At 58.6% G+C, this 22,831-nt stretch overlaps 1 protein-coding gene across 1 annotated transcript; it reads left to right on the forward strand.

The window, feature by feature from the left end:
* Nucleotides 1-1,822: 1,822 nt before the first annotated feature.
* Nucleotides 1,823-22,620, forward strand: KATNB1 (katanin regulatory subunit B1). The gene is made up of 20 exons (XM_069497913.1): nt 1,823-1,908; nt 3,013-3,313; nt 7,755-7,885; nt 11,127-11,244; nt 16,638-16,738; nt 17,095-17,136; nt 17,691-17,774; nt 17,887-18,002; nt 18,468-18,539; nt 18,645-18,795; nt 18,940-19,130; nt 19,238-19,368; nt 19,707-19,757; nt 20,483-20,550; nt 20,674-20,793; nt 20,916-21,065; nt 21,351-21,427; nt 21,501-21,575; nt 21,821-21,937; nt 22,195-22,620. Exons 2-20 carry the CDS (start codon nt 3,274-3,276, stop codon nt 22,325-22,327), a joined length of 1,968 nt encoding a protein of 655 aa, XP_069354014.1. The 5' UTR covers nt 1,823-1,908; nt 3,013-3,273; the 3' UTR covers nt 22,328-22,620.
* Nucleotides 22,621-22,831: the final 211 nt, after the last annotated feature.

The raw sequence follows: 22,831 nt of genomic DNA on the forward strand, positions 1-22,831 counted from the left end.
TGTTGGGGCCGGGTGCGTTGGCTCATGCCTGTAATCCTAGCACTCCATGAGGCCGAGGCGGGAGGATCGCTCAAGGTCAACAGTTCGAGACCAGCCTGAGCAAGAGGGAGACCCCGTCTCTACTAAAAATAGAAAGAAACTAGCTGGACAACTAAAAATATATAGAAAAAATTAGCTGGGCATGGTGGTGCATGCCTGTAGTCCCAGCTACTCGGGAGGTTGAGGCAGAAGGATTGCTTGAGCCCAGGAGTTTGAGGTTGCTGTGAGCTAGGCTGACGCCACGGCACTCTAGCCCGGGCAACAAAGTGAGACTCTGTCTCAAAAAAAAAAAAAAAAAAAAAGATATTGTTGGGATGATTGGGCACATGTGAATACAGACTGGGTGTTAGAGAATTATTAAGTTTTCTTAGGGGTCATGACAATGATTATGCAGAATAAGGGCCTTATTTTTAAGAGCTACCTGCTCTGTATTTATTGTCAGGGGTGAAACGTCATGATATCTACAATTTTCAAATCGTTCTAAAAAAAAAAATACACAAAGCAAATATAGCAAACTTGTTAGCAAGTATCAAAATCTAGGTTGTATCATTATACTATCAAGTTTTCCATAATACAAGGTGAGGGGAAACGCAGGCTGGACAGTTTACATCCAGTGTTACTCTGTTACTCTAATCTTCTTTTCCAATGCCTGGGACTGCTTCCCAAAAGTATCACGGCACGGATGGACCCTCTGCCTCTTGTCGAAGGCAGAAGAGGTGCGTACAGTGGGGAATCCCCAGGCTTTGGCTTTAGGGACAAGGGCTCGAATAATGGGGCCATTACTCTTTGGGTGTGTGATTTTCTATCAGCACCTTAACCCGGGTCTCAGTTTCCTCATCTGTAAATGGGAGCAAGAATTCCTACCCCTTAGGGTTGTGGTGAGCGTTGTGTCAGCCCAAGGAGCCCCGACCTGCGCTGAAAGACCGGAGGATAAACGGGAAAGTTCGAGGGTCTTTAGAAGCTTGGACCACCTCTCGGCCGACAGGGCCTGGCCCGGGCAGAGGCTTCCGTGGGGCCCAGTTTCTCCTACGCGGCCCCGGGCCAGGCAAGGAGCCCTGACTCATGGCCGGTGACTGCTGTTCCCGGAGCCTACCCCGCCCAAGGTGTCACAAAGTCGGGCTCTCTCGACTTCCTAGACTGTGGTCCCCTTACGGGAGCGGCCACTTGCCCATTCATCCATTGGCCGAGACTGCGGCGGTGGGGCGGCACACGACTCGGACCCGGCATCAGGCTGTTTCCCTCTAGGCTTCCCGTGGCAGACAGACAACTTCGGCAAAACGCTGACTAAGGCCTCAGCCGGCTTCGCCCCACTCCAAGATGGAAGGGCCACGGCTTCACACGGCTCCCGCAGGCCCCTTCCCATTGGCTATCTGGGAATTGGTTTGTCCAATAATGCGGACGCTGATTGGCCGATCCAGGACGGTTGCTAAAGCAATTGGTGCAGCCGCCATTGGAGGGCGTCTCGCAAATTTTTCAAACGCAAACTAGGTTCAGGGAAGAGACGGAAAGGGGAAGTAGAGGGAAAGCTTGAGACAGAGGCGGGAGCAAGGAAATGGCAGCCCACATTGGTTCATTAGAGGCCGAGGGGAGGCTCCTGAACGCTCCTTCCTCGTGAGTAGTCCGATTCGGGAAAAGAGGGCGGGCACTTAGGGAAAGCGGCAGAAGCGCCTGGTTCCATTGGTGAATCCTGACGGGAGGCGGAGCGCCCGCGGCGGCTGATTGGTGCGGGAGGTGCGGTGGGCGGGGCTCTGGGCCGTAGGGTTTGTTGTGAGGGTCGGTTGTCAAGCAGCGGCCAATCAGGGCAGGGGATGGAGGCAAGTAGGGGTCGCGCCTGGAGCAGAGCCTCGGCCTTCCGAGCCGCAGCTCCAGGTAGAGTGGGCAAGGGGACGAGGAGGCGAGGGGACTGTGGGCCCTGGGCCGGGCCGAGCCAGGCGGGGCCGGCCGGGCTGCGGGGAAAGAGGGCTCCCGGCGGGGGGAGCTAGAGCCGGTGTCCCGCAAGCTGAGAGGGGTGGGAGGATAAGCCGAGGCCGAGGGACCAGCGCAGCCTCCGGACGAGCGGGGCCGGCGTGGAGGCGGGAGAGGGAAAACCAGGGAGGCCGGAAGCAGAGCTGGGGGGTCTGCAGGAGGATGCGTGATGAATAGGGAGAAGCAGGAGAGTGAATGAATGGGGGACACCGATAGCAGATGGGAAAGGGGAGTGAAGGGAGCGTGGCGAGTCAGGGGCCAAGTTAGGGAGCTCAGGAGACAGGATATGCCTGACTGGGAGACTCGGGGGCATGGGAAAAGAGGGTGTGTGAACGGAGGTCTAGCGAGGCAAAACTAGGGGACCCAGGAGAAAGGGGACGGGAGGAGAGAGGGTTCATGGGAAAGAGGTGAAGTGGCTGTGGGAAGGGGGTGGGAGGCACCATGAGGTGGCCTTTCAGTTGAGGAGTCAGACCCACTCACACCCAGACCGGAGGCCTAGTTCCCAGCTCTGTGCTAGGGAATTGCAGTGGGCAGGAGTGGTTCCCTTGCCAGGAGCTGGGGTTTGGACCCTCAGGGTCCTCTTTGAGATTCTCCCCAACGAGGACCTTCAGTGGCTGTTTCTGGAGTGCCTCTCGTGGGCCCCCAGGCTTAGCTTCTGACTCCACCCCCCATCCTGTACGTCAGGCAAAAACAGTGACTCCCAGAAATCTGTGTGAATTGCAGACACGTGGTCTTCCCCGCCCCACTGCAGCTGCTGCACTTTAGGCAGTCAGCATCCCCGAGCAGCCGGCTCCCATTATCCCAGCGTCTGGGAGGACCTTTCTCCCTGTGTTCAAGTCGCCCTGCCTGAGGTGCTTCCTCTGACATTCTGAGAGCCAATTTGTGATGCAGCTTCTGGCTGTGGTTGCTTGGTGGGCGTTAGTCTTTATCAAGTGGCCTTGGTGATCCAGGGAGCTGCAGCTCTTACCAAGTTTTCCTAACAAGCCGTTGCCTCTGTTTGTGTTCCAGCCCAGTGTTGAGCTGAGATGGCTCAAGCCTGACATTCCGTGATCCTGGGCCCTGACAGATGTGTACAAGCTGCTGCTGCTGTTGTGGATGATTTAAAACCACGAGGCGGTCCGGGGCCAGGAGACGAGGATTCCCTCTGCCTGGATGTTTGGAAACTCCTTGCCAACTTGATTGGTGGATCTGGGGGGGATCCACCCCCACCCCACAAGGAAAGCACAGTCCATTTTGTGAGTGGGGCTTCAGGTGCCAGCCAGCGGAAGGATGGCCACTCCTGTGGTCACCAAGACGGCCTGGAAGTTGCGTGAGTGGTTTTCATTTTTCTTCGTCACCTCATTTCTTCTGTTACCTGCTTGTTGCTGGGGGGCCTGAACGCTCAGCTTTGTTCTTGGCACAGGTGGAGATGCTCAGGCCTTGGAGTAAAATAGACCCAGGTGTAAATCATGACTGGTGCTTCTTAGCTGGGTGATATTGGGCAGGTGACTCAACCTTTCTGAGGCTCGGTTTTCTCATCCGTACAATGAGATAATCACACCTGTGTTGGTTGGTTCACACCTGTGTTGGTTCTATAAGGTCACATGAGAGAATGACCGTGATAAAGCACTTAGGACAAGATTTCCAGCTAGGCTTCCAGGCAGAGTGGGGTGAGAAATCCTGAAAGTTGTTCTCTGCATTGTCAGACCTCTTACAAGTCAAACTTCCCCGGTCAGATAAAAGCATTGCGGGAGTGGGGGTGGCAGTGAAAGGAGCGGAGGGGTGGGCAGCAGAATGCTAACACGGCCCTGGAATGTCACTGAGTGTGAGCACCACATCCCCGCCATTACTCTACACTCGTGGTCTTAAACTCTTCGATCTTAAGACTTCTTTGTACTCTTAAAAATTACTGAGGACCCCAAAGTGCTTTTGTTCATGGGAGTTATATCTGTCAATATTTACCATGTTAGAAATTAACACTAGACATTTTAAAACAAGAATATATAGTCAAATATATGTTCTGGAAAACTCCACTGTATGCTTGTGAACACACGAGTGCAAAAAGCAAATACCATCTTAGCAGTAGTATGAAAATAGCTTTGCCCTGTCAGACTCCCTGAAAGGATCTTGAGGATCCCAGGGATCCCCAGATCACTGAGAACTCTTCTACACATTGGCACCACCTGTGATAACTGGTTGGCGTAGCTTTGATGGGCTCCACCTGGTCGCCCTCTGCTGTGAGCTGTCCCTGGGCTGTGTTCAGTAGCTGAGGCAAGATCCACTACTTTTTAACCACGAGACCCTGAGCAAAGCCCTTTATTGGGGCCTCTGTTTCCTTATTTGTAAAGTGAGAGATCTGGGCCATTTTCACATTGTTCCCAAAGCCCTAGGTTTTTGGGAAAATGCTGTTACGGCTTCCTAAGGAGGGTACATCTTGGACAGAGTGGCTTTGTATTTGGGATTATGTATCCATCCATTCAATAGCTGGTCTTTCCCGAGCATAGAGCTAAGCTCTGGGGAGCCAGTGGGGGACAAAACAGACAAGGTCCCTGTACAGTGGGCACTCAGAACCTGGGGAGAGCGACAGGCAAGAATTAGATCACCATGCCCATCTGTCTCTCATTCTGTAATTCCAAGCTGGTGCCTGTGCTTTGAATCAATTAACTGGGTGATGGAGGTGGTGGTTGGGGCAGGGAATGCTGTAGGCCGCATGAACAGCAAGTGCAAAGGCCCTGAGGCAGGAAGCTCAGTGTATTGGAAGGACTCAGAGGAGGCCATGGGCTGTGACACAGCTGCAGGAGGAACGTGGTGCCGTGTGAAGCTAGTGAGTTCTGCAAGGGCACGTGTCCACGGGACCCAACCCTCCTGAGGCTATGGCCAGGCCAAGCCATCTAAGCAGAAAGTAATGTGATCAGGTGTATGGGGCATCTGCTGAGGATTTCATGTGCTCCTGGTTTCCTTGGAAATAACTGTCTGAAGAGCCCATGGCTGCATGACCTCTGGCTCCTTGTGGCTCTAGGCTCTGGTGAGGATCAGAGGTGCTTGGCCAACACGCGTCATTGAAACCTGGTTCTTTGCATCTTCCATTGGGGATGCAGGTCCACAGTGCCTTTGGCCAGGGTGCAAAGTGTTCCCCAGCTTTGTGTGCATTGTGGGGCCCAGATTGTACCGCAGAGCTGGGGACACTGGTGTGGGCTTGTGCCCCAGGGCAGAGCAGCAGGTGTCAGCTGGCTGCCAGTAGACACTGAGGGTTTTTGTTTGCATTAAAATCAGGTACCCGGGCCTAGGCCACTGGCGTTTGCTGTCCTGTGTGGCCTGGATAGAGAGGGAGCTCCTGGGGCCAGTGCCCTGTGTCTCCTTTGCTGGTGCCTGTGCTGTGTCCCCAAACCCCCACCCCCACCCCGTCCCTACATGGTCTCTATTCAGTCCCTGGTCAGGCTGCTTGGAGGGAGTGGTGTGGGCCCTTTCAGAAGGGCCCAGCTTCCAAATCCTTCTCCCCCCAAAGTCTGTGGCTCTGCCAGCTCAGTGCCCCATCCCCGAAACCACCTGATCACCCTGGAGCATAAAGACAGGAACCGTCTCTGTCTCTCTCCCCGGCTCCCCACAGCCTCCCCAGTGCTAGGCCTGGAGCAGGCGCCCAGGAAATACTTACGTTATGAATTACTGGCTGCCTCCAGGGGCAGCAGTCCTGAGGCCCAGTGAGGTGGGGCCCAGCCAGAACTTTCCCTGGGAGGGCTGAGAGCCAGGTAGACGGACAGGCCTCCAGGCAGGTCTGGGCAGAGGGCAGCACACACAGGGGGTGTCTGCAGGGAAGGGCAGAGGGCTCAAGGCTCAGGAACAGAATGCCCGGGGAGAAGGTGGGTTGCCCCCTTTCTGGGTTGGGCAGAAGCCGTTGAACAGACAAGTGTCTGTCCTCACAGTGTCTAGAAGACAGAAGGCTCCATGGTTGACCTGAAGACTAGAGAGGGGCCCAGCTCCCTTGGATCCAAATGGCAGGGTCCCCATGGCTCACGTTTGGGCCTGCAGGGAACTCCCGCCCTTGCTGGGGCTGGGTGCCCCCTGTGCCGGCTCCGCCCTGGCCAGGCCATGCGGCCGGGAGTCATTCGTGAGCGTGGTTCCCTGGGCATTTTTGGTAGCTCCTGTGAGCCAGGCTGCCCAGATAGCAGCTCTCCTGGGCCCGGTTTCCCAGCCTCCTTGTGGTCTGCAGCCCACACCAGAGACACCCGGGCAGGGGGAGTCCGGAGCTGGGGCACGGAACCGGACAGACGCAACACCCTTTCCTCGGGGTCACCCAAGCCAGCCTCCCGGTTGCCTCCGGGCGTCGGCACGGTGGGTTTCCCCTGGCCCGCATGTGGAGATCTGGCTTTTCTCCTCTCCCAGGAGAGCTCACTCGGGGATTGGCTCGGAGGCCTGGGCTGCCACTTGCTTTCTTGCCTGTGCCCTGTTCCCTTCAGAGCACTGACGAGGCCCTCTGAGCCGCGTGTCTGCTGCCCTGCTTCGGGCTGCAGGCCTGGCCGGGGCCCTCGTGACCACCCATGCGGCCCCCTGCTCTGTCTGTTCAGCCCTCACCTCCGCCCCCCAGTCTGCTCGGTCTGCTGCCTCCTGTGCCTGCCTGCCTGTGGTCCCCTGGCCGCCTCTCTCATGGCGCCTAGTCCTGATCCTGCCTAACAGCCACGGGGCGCTCGCCCGCTTTGGAGCAGCTCACGGTGTGTTCTCGGAATCCTCGGCATTGGGTGTGAGGCGCGCACTATCGCTCCCATTTACCAGCCCAGAACCCGGCGCTCAGAGAGGGCCAGTGACTTATCTAAGGCCACACAGTAGCAGATAGCAGAGCTCAGACTGGCATCTGATTGGTCACTCTGAATCTGTGAGCTGAAGCCTGTGCGAGCTTCTATGGGGACAGCTGGTCTAGAGTCGACTTCGGGGTTTTTTCTTTTTTCAGACAGAGTCTCGTTCTGTCGCCCGGGCTAGAGTGCCATGGTGTCAGCCTAGGTCACAGCAACCTCAAACTCCTGGGCTCAAGTGATCCTCCTGCCTCAGCCTCCCAAGTAGCTGGGACTACAGGTGCTCGACACAACGCCGGACTAATTTTTTGTTTCCATTTTTAGTTGCCTGGCTAATTTCTTTCTCTTTTTAGTAGAGACAGGGTCTCACTCTTGCTCAGGCTGGTCTCAAACTCCTGAGCTCAAGTGATCCTCCCGCCTCGGCCTCCCAGAGTGCTAGGATTACAGGCGTGAGCCACTGTGCCCAGCCTTGACTTCAGTTCTTAAAGCGTGTTCCGCTAAGCGTTGTGTATAGAGCAGTACTGAGAGGTGCTTAGACAGTGCTTGGGTCAGTAATTTTTATTTTAATAGTTTTTGTTTTCTTTTTGTATCATTGGAAAAAGTATCATGAGCGTATCAAACTTGTAATTTATGGATATTATTGCTTAAGACAAAGCTAACTAAAAATAGCAAGTCAATATTAAAAGTTGAGTATAGGTGGTCAATATGATCAGGTGATATTTGGAAAAAGGAAAAAAAATCACGAGGCCCGAGGGTAGGACAGGGACGACTGCACTGACAAAGGGTTGCTTCTGTCTCTGGCCCACGCCCTTCCCTGCCTGCTGGTCCTGCAGCTCCTGCAGCTCCTGCGGGAGGGGTCTGGGGACCATGGGGAGCTGAAGGAGGCAGAGCTGGGCTTCAGGTTCCAGAGCTAGTGGCCGAGCAGGGCCCCCCCACCTCCATGTGGCCCATCAAGCCCCCCTGACTGCCTGTCTCTCTCCTGTGTAGAGGAGATCGTCGCACACGCCAGCAATGTGTCCTCGCTGGTGCTGGGCAAAGCCTCGGGGCGGCTGCTGGCCACAGGCGGGGATGACTGCCGTGTCAACCTGTGGTCCATCAACAAGCCCAACTGCATCATGGTGAGCAGCGGGGGATGGGACAGGGCGTGGTTGGGGGCTGGGGAGCAGGCGCCTTTGCAGATTCTGTTGAGCCCAGGGCACCCCATCCTCTGGGGGCCCAGCTCAGGGGTGGAGGGAGGAGTGGCGGGGGACAGAGCACACTATCAGTGCTCCCCCCAGCTGTCTGCTCAGGGAGGCCCAGGACACCCCAGGGTGGCTGGGGCAGCAGCCAGCCCCCAGGAATGAGGGAGGCACCTGCCTGTGGGACAGAAATCCAGACAGTCTGCAGGAAGAGGCTAAAATAAGCCCCTAGGCCTGTGACTGAGCCGAAAGGCCTGTAGTCCTCCCCTGCCCACCTGCCCATCTGCCTGCCTGGCGGCTGCATGTGCAAATTCATTTAGATTCATTCCCAACCTCTTTCCACAGCAAGGATTTGGGGGAACCTGGTTGGAGCTGGTTAGGGAGCTAGTTCTTTAGTAGCATTTTACCTCTAGTTACACAACTGTGTTCAGTGTTGGAAACTGTTTTCCAAATAGGGAAGCATAACGAAGAAAAATTAAAATTCTTAATACATAGAGTTCTATTATCCAAAGACCACTGCAGTGGTGTTTTGATCTGTGTCCTAGGTGCTGAGAAAGATGCATGTGTACATGTACACACACGCACACATGCAAAAGCACAAATGCACACACACAAATATATAAAAATATATTTCCACATGGTGGCATGTGCCTGTAGTCCCAGCTACTCAGGAGGCTGAAGCAGGAGGATCACTTGGGCTCAGGAGTTTGAGGCTGCAGTGAGCTATGATTGTACCACTGTGCTCTAGCCTGGGCAACAGAGCCAGACCCTGTCTCTAAAAGAAGTATACGTATATATATATATTTTTCCAATACACTATCTTATTCCTGTGTAGCCTGGATTTTTTTTAACGATGTTGTAAGAGTTTTCCTTTGTCAACAAATATTCCTTTACGACATAATTTTTAATAGCTTCCTGGTATTCCATTGTGGCGATGAGCTGTAATTAACTTAGCCACACCCTGTTGTCAGCATGGAGGTTGATTCCAGTTTTTTGGCTCTGCTAAACCATCTGGTGGTGAACATCCTCATCTCCCCAGATCTTTGAGCAGATCTGTGATGGTTGCATTAACTCCAAGGGCGTGTGCTTTTTAAAAAGCTTTCAAAACGTATTGCCAAATTGCCCTCCAGAAATCAATTTACATTTTCACCAACAGCATAGGAACCTAACCTTTTTTCTCCCTGCATCCATGCCAAGAAATGCAGTATCATTCTTTTGACTCTTGGTAAAATAAAGGTAAAAAAAAAAAAAATTGGTGGGAGTTGATATTCATTAGTAGAAACTTAATCACTTCATTGTTTTTGCTAGATCCAGGTCTACCCAAACCACAGCCAGTGTACTGGGGTTCAGTAAGAACGAATTAAGGTTGTTTGTTTGTTTGTTTGTTTTGGACCCAGGGTCTTGCTCTGTTGCCCGGGCTAGAGTGCAGTGGCGTCATCGTAGCTCACAGCAACCTCAAACTCCTGGGCTCAAGCGATCCTCCTGCCTCAGCTTCCCCAGTAGCTGGGACTACAGGCATGCGCCACCACACCCAGCTAACTTTTAAAAAATTTTTGGAGAGGTCGGATCTCGCTGTTGCTCTGGCTGGTCTCAAACTCCTGGGCTCAAGTCATCCTCCCTTCTTGGCCTCCCAGAGTGCTAGGATTACAGGCGTGAGCCACCAGGCCCAGCCTTGTTTTGTTTTACTTTGTTTTTAGGGTTCAAATGTGTTTTCTTCCCCCTCAAATGCCAAAGGAGTAACATACACAGTTGAAAAAGAATCAAAAAGGGGGCAGGCCATGACCCCATGCTCTTGCCCCCAGAGAAGCACGGTTGTCAGTCAGAGCGTGGCCCTCAGACTTGTCTTTGGACGCCAGGTGCAGCTGTCGGCCCGGCAGCGTCCGTCTCACCTTGGGCTTGATGCACATGCCACGCCCTCTGCAGACTGTCCACTTTTATTTATTTTTGTTTATTTTTGAGTTTGCGATACACTCATACGGTTCAACATCCCAAGGATAGAGGGTAAACAGTGGAAAGTTTTCCTCCCGCTCCCGACCCCACAGCCCTCCTTGGAGGCAACCGCAGTTCTCACCTGCGTCTGTGGCCCTCCGGAGTCACTTCATACGTGTGCAGGCAGATGCATGTGTCCTCCCCTGCTCTTCACACAGGCGCTATCATGCTGTGTACGCTGTCCTCCATCTTTTTGTACCTAAGAGTGTCGTGGATTAGCCTGAATCGCATTTGAAGGGTTCGTTGCCTCACTCGTTTCTGGGCCGGGCAGTAGTCGACCGCGTGGGCGAGCGTGGGTGAGCCAGCAGCTGGGCTCACCAGTTTCCTGTCCTGGCATTTACATCGTGCCCGATGTCTTGCTGGGTCACTGCAGCGGACAGCCTTGAGTCAGGGCGAGTCCCCAGAGGCGGAGTTGCTGGTGTGAAGGGAGTGGGCAGTTGTGCTCCCTGGGGTCTGTGCCTGTGTGTACCCCTACCAGGGACGTTTGGGAGTCAGACAAGCTGCTTGCAACTCTCCGACTCTCGTGGGGACTGTTGTCCTAGCAAACACTGATAGAGGTGCCATTGTGCCTCGGGGTGGCCAGACACCGTGGGCCTCAGGTTCCAGCCCTCTTTTCCAGAAAGCTGGAGAAACCGGCACCTCCCCCGACAGAGTGGCTGAGCCGGGGACCTGCTCTGAGTTGGGTCCTCCAGGAGAGTCACTCCATGCCCTCGGGGTTCCGCCGGCCCCTGCGTGGGCGCATGGCGCGGCCTGTACCCACAGTGAGCCCGGCCTCCGTTCTGCCGTGGCGTCCCTTGCTGAGGGCCTCGTGTCGGCAGAGAGCGAAGGTGGGGGCAGAGCCCGGGTGAGGTGGTTTGCACGTAGGGCTGCAGGGACCGCATGTCCGTGTCTTGGCCAGTTGCTCTCCTCAGAGGGGCCCAGGGCCATTTTCGCAGTGACACCCATGTCAGAGCACGGTGGGAAGTGGAAGGTGGCTGGGGAGTGACTGGGCTTTGGCTTCGGGAGCTGCGGCTGGGAGGATGGCGTCTCGGAAGCCGTCTGCAGCAGAGCCTGACGTGTCCCCTGTGGGCGCAGCCTCCCGCGTTGGCCACTTCTCGCGGAAGCCTTCCCTGGGACCCAGAATTCAGGGCGTCAGCCTGGGGTGGGGGCTCTGTCCACGCAGTGCATTGAAGCTGTCACCCTCTCTCCACAGAGCCTGACGGGTCACACGTCCCCCGTGGAGAGTGTCCGCCTCAACACCCCCGAGGAGCTCATTGTGGCTGGCTCCCAGTCGGGCTCCATCCGCGTCTGGGACCTGGAAGCTGCCAAAAGTAGGCTCCGAGCTCGCCTTCCCCTCCCACCCACGGCCCGCGTTAGTCTCCAGGCTGTGCGGCCGAGCGGCTCCCCGGAGAAGCCCGCCCTGCTAGGCTGGCTGCTTCGCTCCGGGAGCACTGACCGCACAGGGCGGCGCCCACGTCCCTGTGAGCCTGGCAGCAAAGCGCACTGCTGCCTCCTGAGTGGCTGGCACCCGGGGGGCGCCCAGGAAATGTCTAAATGAACGACCGCGTGGGTGGGTGTGCGGGTGTGTGTACGGATTCAGAACCTGGGCGGACGTCAGGCGCTGCCAGGGACCCCGCAGGGCATGTGAACGAGTGAGGTGGCTGTGTGGGGACAGCTGTGAAGAACTGGGGGGCGTGGGTCCCAATTCAGCCCCGGCCCACTGGTGCGCCTGGGATGTGGGCCTGGGGGCCAGATCTTCTGTTGGTTGTGTTTTATTTTAGTGTCGTTCTCATCTGCTCACAGCGCTTCTCCTCCTACCCTCCCTGGATCACTGCTGAAATGCACAGTGTTTACACCGCAAGGGCCACGTGAATGTCTTTCACAGCCGATTATGTTTCTCTTCTTTTTATGACTTAGTTTCCCTGGAGTTAATAATTGTTCTGTTCTTCATCTGTATATTTCCAGTGTCCCTGTCACTAATTCATCCCCAAATTCTCTACCAGAAGAGTAAACCTATCCCATAATCCAGGTGTTCTCAGAGCCTCTGTCCTCCAGGACCCAGTGGCCTTGGAGCCCTGGGGCCTGTAGCCCAGCTGTCACTGTGGGCCTCTTTGTCTCCTCTCTGGGAAGTCTCTCTTTCCACCTGCTCTTCCAGGTCTCATATTGTCAGCTCTCTTGGTTTTCTCCTTATTTTTGCTGGAGCACATACTTTCATAGCTTACTGAGAAAGGGTGCATGGCAGGTATGGTTTGAGAGAACTTCCAGGGCAGAAAATGACTTGATTCTACCCTCATCCTTTTTTATTTATTTATTTTTTTTAAAGTAAGTTTGAGTATAGAGTTCTAGGTTGGGAATAATTCGCTGTTGGAATTTTGGAGGTGCAGCTCTACTGCCTTGTAGGTTGCAGGGTTGCTACTGGGACAGTGGCAACCAGGAGGGCCGGTGCTGTTCTGATCCCAGGTCCTGCACAGGGACCAGCTTCTCACCACCGGCCACCTCTCTCTCTCTGCAAGCTTGTAGGGTCTCTGTCCCAGTGTTCTGGCATTTCACAGAGATGAGCCTTGGTGTGGGTCTGTTCACCCATGTGCTAGGTCCTCTCAGGGCTCTGTCAGTCAAGAAACTCGCGCCCTCAGTTCTGGGCCAAGTGGAGAGTCCTGCCTGCCGCCTCTCAGCCTCGGCAGGTGTTGCCAGTTCTGCAGGTTTTTTAAGAGAATCTGGAAATTCATGTGGAATCCATCCATTTTTAAATGTCAATGGCTAAGTCAACATTTTTTCGGAACACCGAGCGGGCCAGCACTGTGAGGTCCAAATAAGACCTGTTTGCTACTGCTTTTTGGCTGCCTCTGGTTTGGACTTTGCAGCATGCCAGGCGAGAGGCCACCCACCTGAAGCCCCGGAGAGGAAACAGCAGCGTGGATTTTGCCGAGGCTGCTTTTTCTAGAAGAGAGCCCTCGTGCCTGGCTGAGACTTGAAGGTTCTTCTGGGCCTCTCCCCTGGTCCATTCTGTACATCAGCTGCAGGACAGTGGGCGTCCACCGCACACGCCCAGTGGCAAGGTTTGCTCTGCTCGAGGACAGTGGGCTTTTCGTGTAGGTGCTCCTCAAGAAAGGGGGCGCCCCTGGCCCCTTGCGTGATGCTTGCATACCTGGTGGTGGTCTAAGATCAAAAGAGGCCGGATGTGGTGACTCACACCTGTAATCCCCGCACTTTGGGAGGCCAAGGGAGAGGATCACTTAAGATCAGGGAGTTCAAGACCAGCCGGGACAACATAGTGAGATCCCATCTCTTAAAAAAAAAAAATTAGCTGGGCATGGTGGCACGCACCTATAGGTAGTCCCACCTACTTGGCAGGCTGAGGCAAGAGGATCCCTTGAGCCTAGAAGTTTGTGGCTGCTGGGAACTGCCACTGTAGCTCTCTAGCCTAGGCGATAGAGTGAGACGCTATCTCAAAAAAAAAAAAACAAAAAAACAAAAATGAAAAGACAAGAATAAAGGAGCCCCAGGACCTCTTTGATAATAAGCAGGACTGCTTGCTTTGTGTCTTAGCACATGGTCCCTACCACCTGGCCACACCAGTGCTGTGCGTGGGCTTTGCTGGGCTCAGTTGGGCAGAGGAGGCGTGAGCCCAGGCTGGCTGGGCTCTAACTGAGAAGGCGAAAGGCTTGGACAGAAGGTGGTCAGCTCCCTGGACCTGAGTCCCAGCGCATGGCCAGTGGCCACTGACTGTTCACTGAAGATCAAGGGACAGAAGCGAGAAGCCAGGACGCCGGGCCTCCTGCTCAGGCTTCCTCAGCCATGTTTGTTTTGATCACAAGGGAAATGTGAGAATTTCTTGAGGTGATCAAGAAATGAAAACCGAAGACCTCTGGATTCTGGGCCCTGGATGCCCAGGGCCGGCTACTCCACAGGGAGCCCCTTCCAGAAGCCCGGCTCGGACCCCACCTGATCAGTAGCGGGTGGGCCCAGAGTCTGGTTTTCAGGAAGCTTCCAGGTGATTCCGATGCAGAGCCAAGGGCACAGGACCCCTTATCTGACACACGGGCAGACAGGCCCAGGGAGGGCGCTGAGTTTCGTAAAGACCCTGTAGCTGTGCATAGCGGAACCTGGGACCCGCATCCTTGTGTGAGGACTCCCATCCCAGTGCTCTGTGCTCTGCCATTGGCTACCTCACATTTGGCGGTTCTCAGACGGACAAGAAACTTGCCCTCGACAGCTGGAGCTGAGAGCTCAGGCCCATCCCCACCTGCCAGAGCGTGGGTGACAGTGACAGAGGCAAATCGAGGCCCCAGGTGCAGACGAGGTGCAAAGGGAGCCTCGTGTCACATCGGATGCCTTGAAGGGCGGCCCCTCCCCGTCATTGGAGGATTGAGGCGGGGGCCGAGCAGCTGCCTGGCTGGGAGGGTTTGCAGGTTCCCGTGTGCGGCCAACAGACGCCGGAGACCCCTCCGCGATGCAGTTCCCAGATGCCACGGCTGAGTCCGGGCATTGGGAGGCCTCCAAGGGCCCTCCTGGACAGAAGCGCAAAGGCAGGAGTCACGGCAGAAGAATGTGGTCCTGCTGCTTCCCACGGCGCAGCCGGAGTGCGAGGGTGGCCAGCCCAGCAGATCCCACAGGCTCCCACAGGAAGGTGGCCTGCTCTGAAGAAGCTGGCCCACGCAGGGGTGGGACGCCACAGGGCGGGGCAGGGTTTTGAAGCCTCACCATGGGCCGCAAAGCGAGTGGGCTGAGGGTGGGCGTGGCCTGGAGCAGGAGCCGGCACGAGTCTGCGTCCTCCCGCCCTGCACTAACCAGGCCTCCCCGGTCAGCGGGGCAATGCCACGGCCCCAGCAGCCCCTGACAGCCGCATGGGACGGCTGTCCCGGGTTCTAGTGCCGCTGAAGTAGATGCTCATGTGACAGCCCTGAGAGGGATGTGAAAGTGGCTTGGTCCCAGCGCCAGCACCTGGCAGAGCCTGCCGCAGAGGGCCATGGATGCAGTGGGCGGGTGGACGGGGAACGGACTTTGTCCTCAAGGCAGATACCAGCGAGAGCAGATCACTTTTGTCCTGCTCTACCCTGTGCCTGGCCTGTCCGAGGAGCTGTAGCACAGGTCAGCCGCCTTGACCCAGGCCAGGCACCTGGTGCAGGAAGCTGCTTACGAGGCGGATGCCTGGGCCAAGTTCTGCCCTCACCCACCTGCTGGCGTGCTGGGGGGCAGGGCAGGGGGAATCGGTGAGCTAATGCCCAGAAATCACTCAGCCCGTCGAATACTGGAAGTGCTCATCAGACATCATGGGGACAAGGGAGGTGCTCAGGGGGCCATGGTCCTGGGTAGTGGGTTGTCACTGGAGCCAGAAGAGGGAGAATGAGGACCCGTGCTCTGGCCTGAGGAGGAGAGAAGGTCCAGCTCGGGGGACAGACAGGAGGGGGTGGAGGCAGGCCTTCTGCAGGGAGAATTAGAACGGGAAGAATCATGGCTGGCGTTTATTGAGTGCTTAGCATGGGCCAGGACCATGCTAAGCTCTTTATGTCCATTTGCTCACTCAATTGTGACCACGACCCAGGGTGAGTCTCAGAGAGAGGGAGTGATTGGCCAGGGTCACACAGCAAGCGAGGAGCAGAGCCAGGAGTGATCCTAGGACCGTCTGGCTCCAGAGCCCACGTGCTGACATTAAGGGGTGGAGAAGAGTATACAGTGGCGTTCCTTTAATTCACCCAGTGCTTCGATCTTGACTCTTCCTGTCCCTAAAGTGTTACATCCGGAGTGTTGAACACCTCCTCCAACAGAGAGCTCACTACCTCCCCAGGCACCCTGTTTCACCTTGGCTCGTATGTAAGGATGGCTGGACTTCCATATCCCTTGGCCTCAGCGCTCGCGGGCTGATGTGTTTCATTCAGACAGTGGGATTGTAAATCTTTCAGAAAGCAAGACACGTGAGGCACGTTTGAATGGTACCAGAGAACACTCAGAGACAGTAACACCAAGTTTGCCTGCAGGCTGGGCCGGCCTGGCCGGGAGCTACCTGCACAACCCCACAGGTTGGGTGATCAGTGGGTGCTCAGTCCTGGGGGTTCTCCCTGTGTTCTCCCAGTTCTCACAGCTCCTCAACTTGTCTTCACGGCCACCCGCAAGATCCCTTGGACAGGGGTCTGACCCCAGAGGACCAGTGTGAGCACCAGGGCCTCCCCAGACGTGCCCTTCCCTTGCCATCCTTGGGGCCTCTGCCCACCTCTTCCATCTGCCTAACACAGCGGCCCTCATCCTTTACCCACTGACATCTGCTCAAATGGCACCTCCTCCATGAAGCCTTCCTGCATTCTCTTTCCAACCAGCTCCTCTTCCAGCTGGAAACTCCTGACCTCTCTCCTTGTGCTGTCCCGGGTAGGGATGTGCGCCCTGCAGACTGTGAGCGCCACGTCCGCGGGGCCTGAGCTGAGTGCAGTGGGGACCTGGCTCTGCAGCCTCTGGGGGTTCACTCATGAACAAGCCCACGGGCACAGTCTGGGGAGGTGTGATGTGTTTTCTGGGGACTTGAGTAACAGAAAGGGCTGTCACCTCTCAAGAGAAAAACAGGAAGATTGGTTGTTAGGGTGGCGGGACTCTGATTGATTTTCCCCCTATTTTTAAAACCCATGTTGTTCTAATTTTCCGGACAGTTAATATTAAACCGCACAGACGGTGCAGCAGCCTGTCTCCGCCAGCCGCCTCGCGCTCACGCCATTGTCTCTGCTTTCGTTCTTGTTAGTTCTTCGCACACTCATGGGACACAAAGCCAACATCTGCAGCCTGGACTTCCACCCCTATGGCGAGTTTGTAGCCTCTGGTTCCCAGGACACGAACATCAAGGTGAGACGCCACCCTGTGCCTTGCGTCTCCCGCTGGGCCTGCAGCAGGACTGGCCCAGCCCTCACGTGCTGGGTGCCGGCTGGGGCCTGACCTGCCCACGGGGTGGCTGCCTCGGTCTGGGGGCGTCCTCCCTCTCTGCAGCCGTGTGCTCGCCCTCCCAGGGAAGGCGGACGTGCGGGCAGCGGCCAGACATTCTGCTCAGCGTGCCCGGCTGTAGCGAGCAGTTTGCATCCCTGTCGTTGAGGGGCGTGATGAGCCCCACCCTCTGCCCGTGGCTGCACGCTGCCCTCTGCCCAGGCTCCCGGACTCGGTCATGGCCTCTCCTGACTCCACCCCTCTGTGTCTCTCCCCTGCAGCTCTGGGACATCAGGAGGAAAGGCTGCGTCTTCCGATACAGAGTAAGGGCGGCACCCTCTGTCGGCCACCCCGCGGGTACCTTGCACGCCCTGGGCAGGGCGTGTGCCCAGACCCTGGCAGGGGTGGCGGGGATTGCTGTCCGAGGTGGGCGAGAACGTGAAACGTGGACCTGGAGCAGAGCAGGAGAGCCGTGGGGGGCCCACCCGCACCCTCTGCTTTCCATGAGTCCCCCAGAGCCATGTTGATCAAACTGAGCTCCGAGCAAAGCCAGGCAGGTGACTGGTGTCACTAGGTGAAGGGGGCTCCTGTTCTCATGCGTTTGGTAGTTGCAGGTTTTCAGAGCCTTTGACATTAAAAGAGGGCATTTAACTCTCCAAAAGGGAGCATCAAATACACTGTTTCCCAAACGATGTGACCACACAGGCTTGATTTCCTGGAGTGTCCTGCAGGCCTCACACGGAGCGATGTCCTGTGACATCTCCTGAATGTAGCCATCTGTCCCCGAGGAAGGCACTGTGTGTCAGGGGCAGGGATGGCGTGAGGAGTCGGGCCCAGGCCCCCACGGTGAGCTCGGTGCTCTGTCCTCCCCGCTCAGGGCCACAGCCAGGCCGTGCGCTGTCTCCGGTTCAGCCCCGATGGGAAGTGGTTGGCATCGGCCGCGGACGACCACACGGTGAAGGTAGCTCCGCCCGACCGAGGCCGAGGGGACACAGAGCTTGGGCTGGATTTGGAGGGAGAGCTGGCAACCGAGGGGCCCAGCCTGGCCCTAACGTCGCCCCGCCTGCCCCCAGCTCTGGGATCTGACTGCCGGCAAGATGATGTCTGAGTTCCCTGGTCACACGGGGCCTGTCAACGTGGTGGAGTTTCACCCCAACGAGTACCTCCTGGCTTCTGGCAGCTCTGACAGGTGAGGAGGAGGAGCAGGGCTCCCATCCACGACTGCTGTCCCTCCCCACCTCTGTCCTCTGTGCGTGTCTCCATCCCCGGTCTGTCTCTGCCCTGGGGTGTCACATGCCACACAGATGATCCTATGTGGACTGAACTGGCTTTCAGCCAAGCCAGGACTGGGCCTTGGTCCCGTGTCTCCCCCAGCTCTGGTTCCTGGCCCTCGTGTCCTGGGTCTGTGCCTTGATGGGTAGGTTGGGACCCAGGGCACCTAGTGGGGACCCACAGTGCAGGGAGGCCCGTGGCTATTGGGGCCAACGCCCCCAGCCCCCTGCTGAGTCAGGGCCTGCCCCTGCCCCAGACGTGGTTCCTCACGGCCCTGGCCCTGGGAGGTTTCTGGAAAGAAGCTGACGTCCCAAACCACAGGCCCATGTGGAGGCCAGGATGGGGGGACTGGCTTCCTGGCACAACGTGGCTGCCTTTGTAGGACGATCCGTTTCTGGGATCTGGAGAAATTCCAGGTGGTGAGCTGCATTGAAGGGGAGCCGGGGCCCGTCAGGTATGCGGGGGGCTGAGTGGGCCTCCCTGTCCTGGGCTCTCCGGGGTTCCTGGGGGAGCCTGGGCCGGGCACTGCCAGACCCACGCTGACTCTCGCCTGGCGCAGGAGCGTCCTCTTCAACCCCGACGGCTGCTGCCTGTACAGCGGCTGCCAGGACTCTCTGCGCGTCTACGGCTGGGAGCCCGAGCGCTGCTTTGACGTGGTCCTCGTCAACTGGGGCAAGGTGGCCGACCTGGCCATCTGCAATGACCAGCTGGTGAGAGAGCCACGGCACCTACCTCCCACCCTTCCCCCGGGCCACCTGCCTGCGTCCACCTGGGGCCCCTCAGGCCCCCTCCCCCTGCTGGGATCTGGCCCCTCCAGCCTCCAGGCCTGGCCCCCGCTCTCCCACTCCCCACAGATCGGCGTGGCCTTCTCCCAGAGCAACGTCTCCTCTTACGTGGTGGATCTGACACGGGTCACCAGGACAGGCACGGTGGCCCAGGACCCCGTGCAGGACAGCCGGCCCCTGGCCCAGCTGCCGCCCAACCCCAGCGCCCCGCTCCGGCGCATCTACGAGCGGCCCAGCACGACCTGCAGCAAGCCTCAGAGGTGGGCTGCTGGGGCCCTTTGAGGACGGGGTACGGGGGAGGCCCCAGGAAGCAGCCCTGGGCCTCACGGGGGCCCTGCTTCCTTTCGGCTCGGCCCTGCACCCCCAGGGTGAAGCAGAACTCGGAGAGCGAACGCCGCAGCCCTAGCAGCGAGGACGACCGGGACGAGCGGGAGTCGCGGGCGGAGATCCAGAACGCCGAGGACTACAACGAGATCTTCCAGCCCAAGAACAGCATCAGTGAGGCCGGGCCCCCCGCTCCCCTCAGCCCGGTGTCCCCGTCCATGAAACGGAGGCAGAGGGTCCCTTTAGCCTCATCCCTAACCCACACTGGGGCCCAGGCCCTCTGTGCTCGTGCTCCTGGGTTCGCCCCTGCCAGGCCCGCAGCTGCTCCTCGTCCCTGCCCTGCCCTGGGGAAAGCGAGGGCCTGCGGGGCGAGCGGGCAGGGGGGCAGGGCCATGGGTCTGCAGCCGGGTACCAGGGAGCCACCTCCCGTCCCCCGCACTCCAACAGGGCCCTGGGTCCCGGGCAGGCCTGGCCGGGAGGGCTCGCACACAGGACCCCCTTTGCCTCTGCAGGTCGGACGCCGCCCCGGAGGAGCGAGCCCTTCCCAGCTCCCCCAGAGGATGGTGAGTCGGGGCAGGGCCTGGCCCGCCGGGCACCCTCTCCCTGTGAGCCCCTCCTGACAAGACCTTCCCCAGACACCCCTCCCAGGCCCCCTGTCATGGCACAGTCTCCGGCCTTTGCTGCCGTCTTCGCCCTCCGCCCGTCTCCAGGCGCCTGCGACCTTGCGTGCCGGGCCCACGCAAGGCCCTGGCGACTGAGCGTGAGTGACAGGCGCTCCCCTCAGGACCCACACCTGCTGTGTGCAGAGCAAACAGTAGGCGCCAACCACACAAACGGTCTGCTGGGGGACGCGTGTTGTAGGGGACAGAGAGGAGTCCCTGGGCCTGCTGTAGACGGGGCAGTCGGGAGGCTCTGAGGAGGCTGCGCACCAGCCAGGGCCTTGTTGGGGCCTTGTCGGGACAGGCGGGGCGGTGGGGGGCGGGGGAGGCCTCGGGTGGGAGGGGAGTGGGGAGAGGGGCGGGCCTGGGGCAGGAGCAGGAGCAGGGGGAGGCCAGGCCCACAAGGCCCTGGCAGAGGGGTTGGGACTTAAAGCAGATGTTTTCTCACTTCTTATGACTGGAGAAGGGGCAGGGGTGGAGCACCTGGTCCTGCAGGGCATCCCTCCCCTCCACCCACCTTTCCCCTCGGGGACCATCGTCTTATCCCTGCCTTCCGCTGGGTTTCAGCCTGTCCCTCCTGCCCCCCTAGCCCCCAGCCTGACCCAGCCCTCTTTTCCTTTTGCCGCCAGACACAGCCACAGCCAAGGAGGCCGCAAACCCCAGCCCAGCCATGGACGTGCAGTTCCCGATGCCAAATGTATGTCTGGCCGGGCGGGCATGGTGGGGGGCTCTCAGAGGGGCTGGAGTTGGGGGACCCCATGTTGGCAGGCAGAGAAGAGGTCTCAGGCTGGCTGCTCATTCCCACTTCGGACCCCTTCAGCTCGATGCCCCACCCGGGTCCCCAGTCATCACTTCCACACCCGCACCCAAGGCCGAGCCCGCCATCATCCCTGCCACCCGGAACGAGCCCATCGGGCTCAAGGCCGCCGACTTCCTGCCCGTGAGTGGGGGCCCAGCCCGGGGCGGGGTGGAGGCCCGCGGGGCAGGGTGGAGGCCCGTGGGGCGAGGGCAGGGACTTGCCGCCTGCTTCCGTGCCAGCGTCCGGGTGCCCGTCCCATGCAGGCCGTGAAGATCCCCCAGCAGGCGGAGCTGGTGGATGAGGATGCCATGTCACAGATCCGCAAAGGCCACGACACCATGTGTGTGGTGCTCACTAGCCGCCACAAGAACCTGGACACCGTGCGGGCAGTGTGGACCACGGGCGACATCAAGGCGAGTGCCCACCCCCCTTCCTCTGCAGCCTGGGCTTAGGGCTGAACCCTGAAGAGGCCACAGGGGGCAGGCGGGGGGCAGGCGGGGGCCAGGCAACTCCTGTCGTTGTACTGAAATCATCACCACCACAAGCTGCTGTTTATTGAGCACCTACTTAGAGGCCTGGCCTTGCACTTACCGTATTAGGTGTAGTCTTGTTAATACCCCACAGCCAATGCCACCAGCCCACCACGCCCACTCGGGGCCACACTGTCCCCACGCCCTGACGGGGCTCTGTTTGCACAGACGTCAGTGGACTCGGCCGTGGCCATCAACGACCTGTCGGTGGTGGTGGACCTCCTGAACATCGTCAACCAGAAGGCGTAAGTGGCCGCAGGGGGAGAGGGGGCAGGGGGCAGGGCGGGGCTGACGGCGCCGTGTCCTGGCCTCCCCCAGCTCGCTGTGGAAGCTGGACCTGTGCACCACGGTGCTGCCCCAGATCGAGAAGCTGCTGCAGAGCAAGTACGAGAGGTATGTGTGGGGGGCGGCGCCCGCTGCAGCACGGCCGGGAGAGGCAAGACGCCTTCGCCGGACCCCAGGAAGCATCCGAGGGCTGGGTGTCCCTGGGAGGGGGCTGCGAAGCATTGCTGCCCCCGCTGTGGTCCAGAGGGGTCAAGGTGGGAACAGGCCTGCGTGTCTGTCTGCTTGTCTCTCTCTGCACCACTCCCACCCCCGTCTCTCTGTCTTTCTGTGACTCCATCTGTCCACCCCTGAAGCTACGTCCAGACAGGCTGCACCTCCCTGAAGCTGATCCTGCAGCGGTTTCTGCCCCTGATCACCGACATCCTGGCGGCGCCGCCCTCTGTGGGCGTGGACATCAGCCGGGAAGAGAGGTGAGGGCCCAGGTGGCAGGTGTATGCTGGGGTGCCATGGCAGGCCCTGGGACACAGGCCTGGGCCTCGCTGTTGACAGCCCCACTGGAATAGCTCATAGAGGAGGACATGGTGTCTGGGACAGTGGCTCAGGGCATGGGCGGGGGTGGCCTGGCTGTGCTCCCCATCCCTGGCGTGGTCAGGACAGCAAGGACCCCAGTGTAGGCTGTGGCCAGGGTGGTGGCCCGGCCCCCTCAAGCGCTGCCTCCCTGCTGCAGGCTGCACAAGTGCCGGCTCTGCTACAAGCAGCTCAAGAGCATCAGTGGCCTCGTCAAGAGCAAGTCGTGCCTGAGCGGCCGCCACGGCAGTGCCTTCCGCGAGCTGCACCTGCTCATGGCCAGTCTGGACTGAGGAACCCAGGGCGTGGGGCACCTGGCAGCCCGTGGGGCCTGGCCTCAGCCCCGAGTCCTGTTCCCTGTGCGCCCACCGGCCCGTGAGCCTCTGCCCGGCCCCCGTTGCTGCCCTGTGGCCGTCCTGGAGGCGCTGGCCCACTGTCACCTCCACAGCCCTGGAACTCTGAGACAACTTCCTCTCCAGCAACGGCTGCCCAGCTTTGCCCAACTCTTGCTTCTCTTGGGGCAGCGAACTGAGCCCCAGGGCTGCTGCTGTAATTTATAAGGTGAATTTTATTAAATTTGTAACTAGTCCCTGGTTTCCTTGCGAGGAATGTTATCCTCTGGCCACGAGGCTCTCCCAGGTCCAGTATCACCGGCCCTGGTCTCTTCAGAGGTGAGACACTGCCCCTGAGAGCCCCGCGGGCTGTGCGCCCAGAGTGCAGGACCTGCTGGGATGGCCTGTCCAGCTGGCCAGGGCAGGAAGGGGAGGCAGAGCCACCCTTCCGTGGCTGGGAGGGAC

This window comes from Eulemur rufifrons, chromosome 23, assembly GCF_041146395.1.
Source record: "Eulemur rufifrons isolate Redbay chromosome 23, OSU_ERuf_1, whole genome shotgun sequence".
Classification (NCBI taxonomy): Eukaryota; Metazoa; Chordata; class Mammalia; order Primates; family Lemuridae; genus Eulemur; species Eulemur rufifrons.

What these genes read in the sequence shown, in the direction of transcription:
- KATNB1 (XM_069497913.1), top strand. Translation starts at nt 3,274, where the DNA reads ATGGCCACTCCTGTGGTCACCAAGACGGCCTGGAAGTTGC. An exon ending in ACCTGCAGCAAGCCTCAGAG is followed by an intron (nt 19,131 to 19,237) that starts GTGGGCTGCTGG and finishes CTGCACCCCCAG; the next exon opens with GGTGAAGCAGAACTCGGAGA. An exon ending in AGGCCGCCGACTTCCTGCCC is followed by an intron (nt 20,794 to 20,915) that starts GTGAGTGGGGGC and finishes CGTCCCATGCAG; the next exon opens with GCCGTGAAGATCCCCCAGCA.